This window comes from Lynx rufus, unplaced genomic scaffold (genome assembly GCF_022079265.1).
Source record: "Lynx rufus isolate CCGP_SWC_20201006 ecotype Redwood Valley unplaced genomic scaffold, mLynRuf1.p SCAF_12, whole genome shotgun sequence".
Taxonomy (NCBI): Eukaryota; Metazoa; Chordata; class Mammalia; order Carnivora; family Felidae; genus Lynx; species Lynx rufus.
Window position 1 is genome coordinate 2356753 of NW_025814826.1, and position 14754 is coordinate 2371506.

At 38.9% G+C, this 14754-nt stretch overlaps 1 protein-coding gene across 2 annotated transcripts in view; it reads left to right on the plus strand.

Moving 5' to 3' along the window:
- The window catches only part of SPIDR (scaffold protein involved in DNA repair), a 501036-nt gene that overhangs the window by 216832 nt on the left and 269450 nt on the right, over positions 1-14754 (plus strand). For both annotated transcript variants that reach the window (XM_047073908.1, XM_047073910.1), the window contains exon 8: positions 6844-7057. In XM_047073908.1, coding sequence (XP_046929864.1) covers positions 6844-7057 — 214 coding nt within the window. The remainder of the gene's footprint in view (positions 1-6843; positions 7058-14754) is intronic.

Genomic DNA, 14754 nt, shown 5'->3' on the forward strand with positions numbered 1-14754 from the left:
AAATACCCCAAGTTCACACAGTGGCCTTGACCTGTCTTCTTTCTGACCATTGTTCTTTAATCTCCTATCTGCTGCCATTCAGGGTCAAGCAGACTACTTTTAGTCCTAGCCAAAATAGGAGTGGACTCTTCTCTGAAATGGTGGAATGAACCTTTGGGGAAAGCTGAGACTTCTAATGGGGATATTAAAGCCACCAGAAAACCATCCTGTTTCTTTTGGCATTTGGAGGGCCTGAGCATAAGAAGTACTATAGCCGATCATTTGAACTTGAGGCTAGGGATATTCTCATTCAAATGTATTCCTAGGACTCTAGCCCTTCATTTTATAAGGCTGGGATTTCCTGGATAAATATCAGAAGTTGATAGAATAGGACGTAGAATTAGTTAAAGGTATTATTTAAAATTTCACAGGTAACTAACAGACGCACCCACATAAGACCATTTTGGTACTGGAGGTATGTATCATTTTGGGGGGTGGGGGAAAAGCTATAAAATACCTTTAATAAGAGTAAAATGTCAACTGATTATACCATGGTAATCCAGAGTGAGCAACAAGGAGAATTGTAATAATCATAGCCAGTGGTAACTGTATCAGAGTATCTGTTCAGGACAGAGGTACTACCTGTATTGGAAGCAGGTGGACATTAAAATCTCCTGATGTCCATTCCTGAGCCTTGCTGTGCTATCCACCCAACCTGTGTGTGTGTGTGTGTGTGTGTGTGTGTGTGTGTGTGTGTGTCTGTCTGCATGTGTCTGTGTGTGCATGTACATGATGGGTGAGGACAGGATGCTGTATAGATTGGGATATCTATGAAGATGAAGAGAGACAGGGTAATAATATAGGGGGAAATTCCAAATTACTGTGTAGCCAATGTTTGGATAATTAAATGGAGTAACTTAAAGTTAGTGCAACATTATATTATGTAAAGTATTTCTCTTAGAAAAACTTACAGATGCTTCTGTCTTCTATAGGAGGATCATTTCAGTATCTCCCCACATACTAATTTGTTTCACCTGGTACTTACTTATATAGTGTTGATTAATTTCTTATATAGTATTTCTTGTGTAAATGTTTGTGAAAGTTATCATAGTATTTATTAACTTATCAACATAACCTACTTAAGAGGATTTGAGTTGACTTGTATATAAATGGACCCTGGCAACCTGTACATTTCAAATAAGTCCAGTAGTCTCAGATACATTTTGTTCTTATATCATTTACTTGATTCTTTTGTGGCCTCTTGGTCATTTAAAACCAAATACTTTTAAGAGCAGTTAGCTGATAAAATAACTCATTCTTTCACATATTCATTTGGCAAATGTTAGCCTTAAATATTTTCCATTTTTAACTAAGAACTGCTTTATCTGTTGTTCCTACACAGATAGAACTTACAAGACCCTGTAGTATACCTTCTGTATGAACCTGCTATTCCTGTTTCCTAATCATTTAGTCTTTGCTGTTTTATGTTAATATTTGTGCTCTCCAGTTGACCTCTGTGGTACTCTTCAGTATTTAGAACTATGACAAGTTACAGTGCAGCAATCAGTATTGACACTCTGACCATGTCCTGCCAAAGCGAGAGCAACCATTTCTCAGCTGGTTATGCTTTCTTTATATTTTAAATAAGTCTCATGTTTTAACATAATAAATTAGGAAAAAAGCATCACTCACAATTTCCTATCTTTAACCAGTATTTACCTGAGAGAAATTTTGGTCCATGTCTTTCGATAACACTCGATTTCTAGGATTCGACCTACCAGCAATTCTCTCTGACCTTAAGAAAGTCATGTGAGCAAGTAACTTTTTCAGTTTTCTTATCTGCCAAAAATGGAGATTAATATCTTCCTTACCTATTTCATAGGGTTGTTGTAGGTCAAGTATGATAATAGATTTGAAAATGCCTTGGAAAAAGTTAGTAACAATGACAGTGACCATGGTGACAGTGGCTGCTGTTGTTTCATGTGTGATGGACTAGGCCCTGCACTGTGGTCTTTCTGTGTTCCCTCTCTCAATATTTGCAGTGTTCTTGAGGATGGATAATACTGTCTCTATTTAAAAATGAAGATAGTGTTGGGTGTCTGACTTCGGCTCAGGTTGTGATCTCTTGGTTCACGGGTTCACGCCCTGCATCGGGCTCTGTGCTGGCAGCGCAGAGCCTGCTTAGGATTCTCTGCCTCCCTTTCTCTGCCCCTCCTCCACTTGTGCGCGCGCTCTCTCTCTCTCTCTCTCTCTCTTTCTCTTAAAAATAAATAAATAAACATGAAAAAAAATGAGGACACTGTTAAAAAGAAGGTAGGTATAAATAAGGTATTTGAGGATTTCAAAAGGGAAGGAGTAGTTGCTTCTGGCTGGGATTCAGTAAACCCTTCCTGGACAAGGTTATATTTTGGCCGAGACTCACAAATTTTTGGAAAATTTTGCTTTGCCAGCACAGAAATGCCTTTTATGTATCATCCATTTAATTACAAAATAATCTTTGTTTGTAAAACCAGTATCTCTTATGCCCAGATTTAAAGCTTGTTTCAAATTCACCATTTGTCCTAGGTTGCTTTTTGCTTTTTTATCTCTCACACAAAGAGGAAATTACACTGCCTTATTTTCTTGAGGGAAGGTAGGCTGCTGGTGTGTCCCTAAAACTGTATTGGACAGTGTTCCGTATGAGAGACTTGAGAGTGCTTCTTGGAGAACATTGGAGCCCCGTAGTACATCCAGGATGGCACTGATCACCATCTTCGCCAAGCCTGTATGTAAGTCACCAAGCCTGTTGGAGTGCACCAGGATTTGGGTGACAGTCAGTGCTGTTATGCCGCAGTGCACAAGAGTGATCGTCAATAGCATCTGGCATGTTTGTTCTACATTGCAGTGCACCAGGGTTCTGTTGGTGGTCCCATAAGGCATGTTTTTTCTATTTTGTCTATGCTGCAGTGTACCGTGGCTGTGGTAATAGTGATACCGTGCAACACGTTTTTATTCCATCCACAGTACACCAGGGCTGTGGTGGTAGTACCATTGAGTGTGTTTACTCTTGGGGTGGCTCAGTTGGTTGAGCATCCTACTCTTGATTGTGGCTCAGGTCATAATACCAGGGTTGTAGGATTGAACCTTGCATCAGGCTGCACACTGAGCATGGAAGCTGCTTAATTCTCTCTCTCCCTCTGCCCCTCTCCTCCACTCATGCACTCTTTCTCTCTCTAAAATAAAAGTGTGTGTGTGTGTGTGTGTGTGTGTGTGTGTGTGTGTATATATATATATATATATATATATATATATGTTTATTCTGTGCTGCAGCGCACAGGCTGTGGTGATAGCCAATACCGTGAAACATGTTTATTTTACAAGTCATTTAGTGCTCCAAATCTTCAGCAGAAATCATAGTTTTAGGAATATTGGCAGGATTTATCATAAAAATCTTCAAAGAGAGTGTGGTTAGTAGCAATATGATTCATCTCAGATATGTAAGTATCCCTGGGAGTAATAACTGTGTGTTTCTGTAATGTCTTGCCTTTATAAAATCTGTTGGAGGTTTATAGGGACTATAGAGTTTGGCAGACTACTGAAAACCTATCTCACTTTAGAGCCACACAAGACAATAATTAGTGCCTGAGGAGAAAACTCAGGTTGCTCAGGCGAGCCACTGAGCGTGGCTGGAGGGTGCCATGGCAGACACTCAGCCACACACAGCCAGGCCACCTGATCTCATGGGCCCTGGAGCTCCAAACAGCAACTGTTGTCAGTGGTTGATGGGGTAGGTGCCACGCGTGCTGCACAGTTTTGGGGGATGAGCTCTGAGCACAGGTCCAAGTTTTAAAAATTCTTAAAATATGTCCACAAATGCTCCTGTGGTTAATGCAGCCCCTAAACTTAGGGCATTTCCCTTTGCTGCTGTTCTCCAACCACTGATCTGGCTGCCCTGCATGGGAAAGATGGTGTGTGCACCAGAGCGATGTCTTACGTTATCCTGAATTGTTTTCCTGCTCACCAACTGAGGATGAGCTACGTTTTACTAAAGAAACAACAATCACGGTAGAGGAGGCGCAACGCTTACTTCCTACTTAGTGCCTTTCTGTAACACTTGTTTTCATTACTCCACTTCCCTCCCCCATAGTGACTAGTACCAGCCTGACATTGTGCTTGTTCACATCCTTCCCCCATTCTGTTTCCTTCCTTACCTTAAGAAATAGTAGCAAGATAGGTACATACCTGAGGAAACAGTAGTTGAAGGCGGTGCTCTGGAGCAGTGATGTGGCCTTGCTTAATATGCGAACACATGTTACTGACACTTAGAGAAAGGAAGGAATGGAAAACTAGGGATGAGTGGAAAATGAAGAAAACTGAAGAGGAAAAAAAATGGAAATGAAATTAAATTATGTAACTAAAACTTTGATGTTATTTAAATATTAATTTTCATTATTCACTGTTAACCAGTTGGCTAAAGTGGTAAAGAAACTAATATCAGTATCTATTATATAATTAGCAGGGAACTATGTTAGATACTTAGCTTTTGTTATTTCATTTAATTTTTTTTAATTAAAAGACAGAAAACAGAAAAACATAAGTGTACTCGCCACCTAGAATTAATAACGTGTTTTAATCTTTGGTCTTTTTTTGATTCACATTAAAAAAAATTTTTGTTTTTATTTCATTTTTGAGAGAGAGAGGCAAAGTGCAAGTGGGGCAGGGGCAGAGAGAGAGGGAGACACAGAATCCGAAGCCGGCTCCAGGCTCTGAGCTGTCGGCACAGACTCTAATGCGGGGCTGGAACTCACGGACTGTGAAATCATTACCTGAGCCAAAGTCGGACACTTAACCAACTGAGCCACCCAGGCGCCCCCGTATTTTTTAATAATAGAAACGATGTGAAGTGTGAAATGCTCTTCTTTCTCCTTAGGTATGTGTTTCTATGTATCCTGCTGGCCATATTTATATACTCGTATTACATATATATCTACAACAATAATTTATTGTTTTCTAGGTTTCAAAAAATAATAACATTATGCATATCATGCTCTGAATATCTTGTTTATCCCCTCTCGTTTATGAGATCTCTACATGCTGATACATAGACATCTGGCCCACTAGTGTTAAGTTCTGTATGGTGTTCTGTTGTATGAACACAGCATGGTTTACCCTTCCTCCTGTTGATTTGTGTTCGGTACACTTCTCTGCTCTTATAAATAGTCCTGAGGTATGCATCCTTGTTTAGGTCTCCTGGTGCTTGTGGCAGTTTCTGGGACACATCTGGGTTTTAGGTTACATACACTGTCAACCTCAGTTTTCTCGCTGAATTCTTAAAAATGTTCTTTGAGGGGCGCCTGGGTGGCTCAGTCGGTTGAGCGTCCGACTTCAGCTCAGGTCACGATCTCGCGGTCCGTGAGTTCGAGCCCCGCGTCGGGCTCTGGGCTGATGGCTCGGAGCCTGGAGCCTGCTTCCGATTCTGTGTCTCCCTCTCTCTCTGCCCCTCCCCCATTCATGCTCTGTCTCTCTCTGTCTCAAAAATAAATAAACATTAAAAAAAAATTTTTTTAATATAAAAAATAAAAAATAAATGTTCTTTGAGGTACACGTAACGGAGGGGTTGAAATGTTATCTAACTTGGCCAATTTAATTAAAAAAAATTTTTTTTTAATGTTTTATTTATTTTTGAGACAGGGAGAGACAGAGCATGAACAGGGGAGGGTCAGAGAGAGGGAGACACAGAATCTGAAACAGGCTCCAGGCTCTGAGCTTTCAGCACAGAGCCCGACATGGGGCTCGAACTCACAGACTGCGAGATCATGACCTGAGCTGAAGTCGGCTGCTTAACCGACTGAGCCACCCAGGCGCCCCTTGGCCACCTTAATTAATCAGTAGTTAAATTCAGATCAAATTCTACCCATTAAAATTTTTTTTAATGTTTATTTATTTTTGAGAGAGAGAAAGAGAGAGAGAGAGCATGAGTGGGGGAGGCATACCTAGAGAGGGAGACACAGAAGCCAAAGCAGGCTCCAGGCTCTGAGCTGTCAGCACAGAACCGGGTGCGGGACACGAACCCACAAACCAAGGATCATGACCTGAGCCGAAGTCAGACACTTAATGGACTGAGCCACCCAGGCGCCCCTCCACCCATTTAAATCTCAAGCCCTAGCGTTCAACATTCCTCAGAAATCCTCCCCTTTAACCTTTATGATCATTAGAACAGTTGCAACCAGCCCGTCTCCTGTAGAGTCAAAGCAGGTAATGAGGTGGAGGGAGCATATAAGAAAGAAGAATCAATAAGTGCCCATACTTCCCTTGTTGTGGTTATCAGAAGAGTTCAAGATTTGGCGTAAAACCATGCTGTGTGAAATGATGGCTCTAAATTTTCTGTGTGTACAAAAATGTTTCTTTATGATGGAAGACTATCTTTTACGTTGCTTAAAATAAAATTTTAATTGAAAGATGTTACAGTGAGTATGTTACTATCTGTTCTCTACTTTGCAAAGTATACAGACCATTTTCTATAGGTGGAGAAAGCTATCTTATTTTTTTTTAATTTTTTAAAGTTTATTTATTTTAGAGAGAGAGAGAGAGTGGGGGAAGGGCAGAGAGAGACAGAGACACAAAAATCTGAAACAGGCCTCGGGCTCCAACTTGTCAGCACAGAACCTGACAAACTCTGTCAGTACAGAACCCGACGCCGGGCTCAAACTCACAAACTGTGAGATCATGACCTGAGCCAAAGCCGAATGCTTCACTGACTGAGCCACCTGGGTGCCCCTAAAGCTATCTTAATGTGATTCTTTTTTTTCATGACATTTTATTCACAGTTGGACCTTATGTTTATTAGACTTCATTTTGCTTGTTTTTTTCTTCTTCACCTTCTAGGTAGAAAGTCTGGCATATTAGTTGTGAAAATTCTAGAGCTGCATGAGGAATGCACCATCCAAGTTGCTATGTGTGAGCAGTTAGCAGGGATGCAAGCCGACAGCTCTTCTCTAGGTCAGGCCCCCAGGACTGGACTGAAGGTGCTGTTCACCAAGGAGACTGCTTGCCATCTCAGGGGACATCCCCAAGACATCATCCATATTTACCCTCCCTGGTGAGTAGAAAGAACTGATTGTAGCAGTCACTAACTGAGTTTGTCTCAAAATGTATTTTTATCATGAACATTTTTGTCACCTTATTATGGAGAAATGCCAGGAGAAAGAAGCCAGGATTTGACATCGATTTTATGTAACAGAAGCACTGAACTGTCTTTGAATGCTTGTTTGTACTTTTGGCAGGAAATTTTTTTACAATTTAAGGGCAGAAAGGCAAGGGAGAAACAATCATATCAATATTCCTCTCTAAGTGGTATATTAAGAAATATGGCTTTTATTCTTAGAAATTCAATTTTAGTAAGAGGCATTAATGTGACTGTATGATAATACACATTAATTTAATATTTCTTTGCTGGGGCGCCTGGGTGGCGCAGTCGGTTAAGCGTCCGACTTCAGCCAGGTCACGATCTCGCGGTCCGTGAGTTCGAGCCCCGCGTCGGGCTCTGGGCTGATGGCTCAGAGCCTGGAGCCTGTTTCCGATTCTGTGTCTCCCTCTCTCTCTGCCCCTCCCCCGTTCATGCTCTGTCTCTCTCTGTCCCAAAAATAAATAAACGTTGAAAAAAAAAATTTCTTTGCTAATCACTTTGAAAGGGATAAAAAGCATAAATTAAGACATAATAGGGTTTGAATCTTTAGGAGCATAAATGGTCATTAATGGGTCAGAAATATTTTTAAGGATACATGTTTGTTTTCTTTTCCATAGGGTGTTATTTTTTACTACAAGAAGAAGAAAATCATATTATTTTTGAGAGAATGTTTGAGCAGCCTTGTTTTAAGAACTAACTATTAATTTTGTTGGCACATTTTTAAGAGTTTCATTCATCTGTCAAATTCTTAGCTTTGAAGTTGACTTACAGGTCTTTAAAGTAAAACTTCCCTCCCAGAGCAGGGATCTATTTTCACTGTGTCCATAGTGAGTTCTCAGTGTTTACTTAAATTCTTCCACAGTCTGTGGATATCATAGGGTAACCTACATTTTATTTTATTTCATTTTGCTTTGTTGTGTTTTTTTTAATGTATCTTTTATTGAACAGTATAAGACACCTACAGTGTCATACACAAATTATAAGTATACATTTCTTCAAATAATCACAAAGTGACTATGTAATTGCTGTCCAGTCCAAGAAATAGAATACAGTGCACACCTGGGGCCACCCCAATCCCCTCTCATTTCCCCCCTTTCCCTCCTACACCAGTTGACTATCATCTTGATTGATGATGCAGTAGACTCCTTTAGATGTTTGAAAACTTCATATAAATAGAACCATACAGTAATCACAAAATATGCATTCTCTTTTGCCTGAGTACTTTCACTTAATATTATGCTTGTGAGATTCATCAGTTTCCTTGGCATTTAACGGTTTGTCCATTTTTATTGCTAGACAGTATTCCATTGTATTAATTTATGCAATTATATCCATCTGTTCTTCTATTGACAGATAGTTAGGTGCCTTCACTTTGAGGATATTGTGAATAACGTAATGGCCAACTGTCATTCTCTGCGGCTTACTCGAGAATATAATGCCCTTAATTCTCTTCTTTCTGAAATTTCTCATCATCCTAAAACCATGCCATTATTTTTCTACCATGTTAAAAAAATTTTTAATTAATCTTGACGGTACTTCCTCTTCCCACTGTGGCCAAATTGCCCCCCATTCTCCACCCAGCACTCCCCACACCACACCTCCAGCATCTGCAGCCACCTCCGCGCTGCTCCTCTCGTGGTTACTTGTGTGGCCATCGTGTCTCCCTGTAGTACAGTGCTCACTCTTGCTCCTCCTCATGCATTCCTCTGGCTTCTCAATACTAAAGTGCTACCAGGCTCGTCCTGGACCTCTTCTCTACCCTGTCTACCTCACTCACCCCTTTGGTCCTTCCATTTCATCTTTTGCTGTAAATACTAGCCGATCACTGACACCTCTTAAAACTGTCTGCAGCCCACTCTCCACCTCTTCATCACAGCAGCATCCCACAGCCCCCTTGCTGCCACAGCCGTGGCTCTACTTGAGTACTGATGGCGTGGCAGAATCAAGCTCCTAACCCTCCCTCTTCTTCCTCACCCTTCCCCATCTCAGGACAGGGAAACCACCTTCTTGAGTACATGCCCACGTCCTCAACTCTTCTTTTTCTCGTAACCTCCCTTCTGCAGCTCCACTTCCAAATGCACACGGGTCCAGGACTTCTTGCCACCTCTACTGTCAGGACGTTTCCAGGTACTCATTCTCCTCTGGGTTGTTGCAGTCTCTTAAGTCATCTCCCTGCTTCCTTCTTTGCCCTCCTCTGTCTCTTTCAAGATGATTGAAGGAGCAAAGCTATGAATATGCAAGTTGTCATACCGCTTTTTGGCGCTCCATGCCCCAGTGTCTGCTCACCTCATGCACAAACCCATCCCGAGCTTTGAGGCCTCATCTCCCATCTCTGTCTCCTTCCGCAATTCCATCCTAGCCACAGTACACTCCACCCTGGTCCTCAGATACCATGCAACTCTCCCCCTGGGGCCTGGATTCTTGCCACTGCCTGTGCTGGGGTGCTCTGTCCCACCCCTCCCTGTGTCTGCATGGTCTGCAGCTTTCTTATCTTCTCTGGGCATTTACTCAGCTGTCACCTTCTCAAGAGTCTTTCCCTGGGTTCCATATCTGAAATTGGAAAGTATCCCCTTCCAGGCCCTTTATTGTCCTTTTCCTACTTTATTTGTCCTTTACTGTCCTAGACAGTGCTCCTCCTGTCTAGGGCCTTGTGCCTGTAATTTCTTGTGTTCTTTTGACTGTTTTATTGGAAGTTCTTTTTGGAAGCTTATAGTGAAACTTAGTGATATTGAGAGTATTTGATTTTTACGGTGAATTCTAATTTTATCTTCTTTATCAATATACATCAGTTTTTGTGTTTATTTATTGTATTTCAACAAAAATATGTATATTGCAACTATGCTGAGTTTATTACAGTGAGACACAGAAGATTCCAACATAGTTATGTTTGGAACTAAATTTAGAAACATTAGTAGACTCTGGATCCTAGCTTTTGCCCTTATAGCTTTTCTTTATTTTATTTATATATCTATTATTATTTTTAAATTTAATTTTGTTTTTTTTTAATTCCAGTATAGTTAACACACCATGTTATATTAGTTTCAGGTGTGCAATATTGTGAGTCAACAATTCTGTACATTACTCAGTGCTCATCACAATAAGAGTACTCTCAAACCTCTTCATCTATTTCACCCATCACCACACCAACCTCCCCTCAGGTAACCACCAGTTCTCTACATTTAAGCGTCTGTTTTTGTTTGTCTTCTCTTTTTCTTTGTTCATTTGTTTCATTTCTTAAATTCGACATATGAGTGAAATCCTATGGTATTTATTTGTCTTTCTCCAACTGACTTATTTGGCTTAACATTATACCCTCTAGATCCATCCATGTTGTTGCACATGGCAAGATTTTATCGTTTGTATGGCTGAATGATACTCCATTATAGATATACACCACATCTTCTTTATCCATTCATCTATCAGTGGATACTCAGGCTGCTTCCATAATTTGGCTATTGTAAATACTGCTGCAGTAAACATGGGGGTGGCATGTATCTTTTTGAATTAGTGTTTTCATATTCTTTGGGTAAATGCCCAGTAGTGGAATTACCTGATCCCATGGTAATTCTGTTTTAATTTTTTGAGGAATCTCCATATTGTTTTCCACTGTGGCTGCACTAGTTTGCATTCCCACCATCAGTCAAAGAGGGTTCCCTTTTCTCCACATCCTCACTGACATCTGTTTCTTGTGTTGTTGATGTTAGCCATTCTGACAGGTGAGACAGTTTGCATTTCTCTGATGGTTGCATGAGCAATCTGTTCAAGTGTCTGTAAGCCATCTGTGTGTCTTCTTTGGAGAAATGTCTGTTCATGTCCTCTGCCTAGTTTTTAATTGGATTATTTGTTTTTATGGTGTTGAGTTGAATAAGCTCTTTATATATTTTGGATACTAACCCTTTATCCAATATGTCATTTGCAAATATCTTCTCCCATTCAGTAGATTGCCTTTTAGTTTTTTGACTGGTTACTTTGCTGTGCAGAGGATTTTTATTTTGATACACTCCTAATAGTTTTATTTTTGCTTTTGTTTCCCTTGCTTTGGGAGACATATCTTGAAAAATGTTGCTATAGCTGATGTCAAAGAAATTATTCCCTGTGCTCTTTTCTAGGGTTTTTGTGAGTTCTAGTCTCACATTTAGTTCATTAATCCATTTGGAGTTTATTTTTGTGTATGTTGTAAGAAAGTGGTCTAGTTTCATTCTTCTGCATGTTGCTGTCCAGTTTTCCCAACACCATATCAGGAAAAAACTCTTTTTCCCATCGCATATTCTTGCCTCCTTTTTTTTGTAGACTAATTGACCACATAATCGTGGGTTCATTTTTGGGCTCTCTATTCTGTTTTATTCATTTATGTGTCTGTGTTTGTGCCAGGACCATACTGTTTTGATTTACTATAGTTTTATAGTATATCTTGAAATCTGGGATAGTGATACCTCCAGGTTGTTTTTTGTTTTTTGTTTTTTTTTTCAAGATTGCTTTGGTTATTAAAGGTCTTTTGTGGTTCCATATAAATTTTAGGATTATTTGTTCTAGTGCTGTGAAAAATGCTGTTGATATTTTGATAGGGATTGCCTTAAATCTGTAGATTGCTTTGGGTAGTATCGACATTTTAACAATATTTGTTCTTCCAATCCATGAGCACAGAATATTTTCCACATCTTTGTGTCATTTCAGTTTCTTTCATCAGTTTTCAGAGTATAGGTCATTCACCTCTTGGGTTAAAGTTTATTCCCAGGTATTTTATTCTTCTGGGTGCAATTGTAAATGGGATTGTTTTCTTAATTTCTCTTTCTGCTACTTTATTATTAATGCATAGAAATAAGATAGATTTCTGTATATTGATTTTTGTATCCTGCAAGCTTACTGAATTTACTTATCAATTCTGGTAGTTTTTTGATGGAGTCTTTAAGGTTTTCCAAACATAGAATCATGCCATCTGCAAATAATGAATGTTTTAGTTCTTCCTTACCGATTTGGATGACCTTTACTTCTTTTTATTGTCTGATTACTGTGGCTAGGACTTCCAATACTATGTTGAATAAAAGTGGTGTGAGTACATCTTTCTCTTGATCCTGATCTTAAGGGAAACACTTTCAGTTTTTCACCATTGCGTAGGATGTTAGCTCTGTGTTTTCAGATGACCCTTATTATGTTGAAATATATTCCCTCTAACCCTACTTTGTTGAGGATTTTTATCATGAATGGATGTTGTACTTTTTCTTTTTTTTCCTTTTTAATTTTTTAAAAATTTTTTTATTTTTGAGAGAGAGAGAGCAGAAGTGGGAGAGGGGAAGAGAGAGAGGGAGACAGAAAATCTGAAGCAGGCTCCAGGCTCTGAGCTGTCAGCACAGAGCCTGATGGGGGGCTTGAACTCACGAACCATGAAATCATGACCTGAGTCAAAGTCGGACATTTAACTGAGTGAGCCACCCAGGAGCCCTGGATGTTGTACTTTTTCAAATGGTTTTTCTGCATGTATTGAAATGAACATATGGTTTTTATCCTTTCTCTTGCTGATGTGATACATCACGTTGATTTATCTTTTCCTTAAATAAGCAGATAAACTCTTAGAATCATTATGTAGGTCCATAAAGCATCATCATGCCTCCAAATCTCTGTGTCTTTAGTATGGATTTTTCCCCTCTCATTTCATTTAAAAAGCATTTAATTGGTTTTTCTAGTAGGTATTTATACATATGATACAGATTTCAAAAGGTATTGAAAGATACGCAGTGAACAGTGAGTCCTTCCCATATTTGTTTCCCAGCCATTCAGTTCTCATCACCCAAAGGAACCACTGATACCAGTCCTTACACACCATCCAGAGATGGTGTTTGTGTATGTGTGTGCATATGCATATACAATATAAACTCATTTATGTATTTCCTGCCACTATTCTTTTTTTTTTTTTTCAAAAATGGTATCCAACCGTAATACCCTTGTACCATGCTTTTCTATTTTAAAAATGCATGTTGGAGAGTATTCAGTAACAATATGCTAGTATAGAAATAATTGTTACATTCGTTTTGCATGGACTTCTGAATTAAAGATACCATTTTTATTCAATGAGCCCCTTTGGATGGACATATTTGTTGCTCCTCCTATTTGGTTATTGCAAACAGTACTGCATCATTACCAACATGTGTGAGGGAGAGCTATAAGATGAATTTCTGTAAGTATTATTGCTGGATCAGAGGTTATACCTCTTTAACTTTAGGAAACATTGTCAGATGGCGCCATTTTACATTTCCACTAGCAGTGCATAAAGTGCCTATTTCCCTTTTATTAATCTACTGTATTGATCTTCGCCAATTTAAAAACTAGAAAATGGAGTTTATCATTTTAATTTTTTTTACATTTCTTTTTTTCTTTTACTGTAATATAAGCTTGGGCTTCATTCCCTGTGCTTAAGAACCATTTATGTATTATTTTCTATGAAATGCTTGTTGATGACTTTAGACCTTTCTTCTCTTGGATTGTTGGTCTTCATCTTATCGATTTGTATCAACTCTTCAGAAATGCTAAAAATAGCTCCTTGTCAATCGTATACATTACAATGAGTTTTCTCCCCATTTGTCATTAGTCTTTCAGCTTTTAGGCAGGAGGTGTCCCTTTTTGTTTGTTTTTGAAAAGCAGGGTAGTGTGCTTTTCCATGGCTGAATTTATCCATCTTTTGTAGTTTCTGCATTTTATATCATAGATAGTAAAGAAGTCAAAACTTTCTTGCTGTGAGATTAAAATTTTTTCTGTGTTTATTCTAATACTTTATGGATTAATTGCTTTCAAATTTTTTATATTTAAATCTTTGACTCCTGGAATTTATATTTATGTAATAGGTTAAGTAGGAAATGAATTTTTTTCAAATGACCGCTCAGGAGTCCCATCAGCATTTATTGACATCATGTTAAATGTATGAATTTCTGGAATAGGACTTAAAAGCAGTCTCTGGGTAAGGCTCTGCTAGGATACTCCTCCCTTCCCTATGCTGATGCAATTAATGGCAGCATGTATCAGAGCACCAGGGTGCTAATTGGTTACCTTAAATCTGTCTTCCCTCAGAAATCTGTTCTCATTCAGCATCTTCTCCTTTCTCACTCTAGTTTTTGCTTCGTTGTATAATTTAGGTTTTGCTTTCAATAAAGTCTAAGTTCATTTCTGATGGGAAGGGCAAGTTGGTATTCTTTGTTTTTAATCTCCTCCCTCCTCAACTTCTAATATTTTTGTGCACCTCTATGTATTTCAAAACATACTTATTAAATGATACTTTTTTAATAAAAAAAATTAGTGTCTAAGTGTGAATGTTCTTTAGGAAAGATGTTTTGAGGTATTGAAGTTGGGACACTTTCTTGGGCTCATGAGAAGTAAAATTAAATCAAGATTATCTGCAAAGATAATATATTTACAAAAAATTTTCAAATCCCACTGGCTCCTTAGACCTCATAAGTGGATGAGTTATTATCATTTGACTTTGGGAGATTTTTAGTTTTGGGTTGTATTGAGGAAGCTGCCTTGGTGGTTGCTTCTTTCATTCTTTCAGGGGAAATTTTCTGTGTGAAATTGTACGGAATTTCCTGTGTGGTACTATATGCAGAGATTATTAATTCTAACCT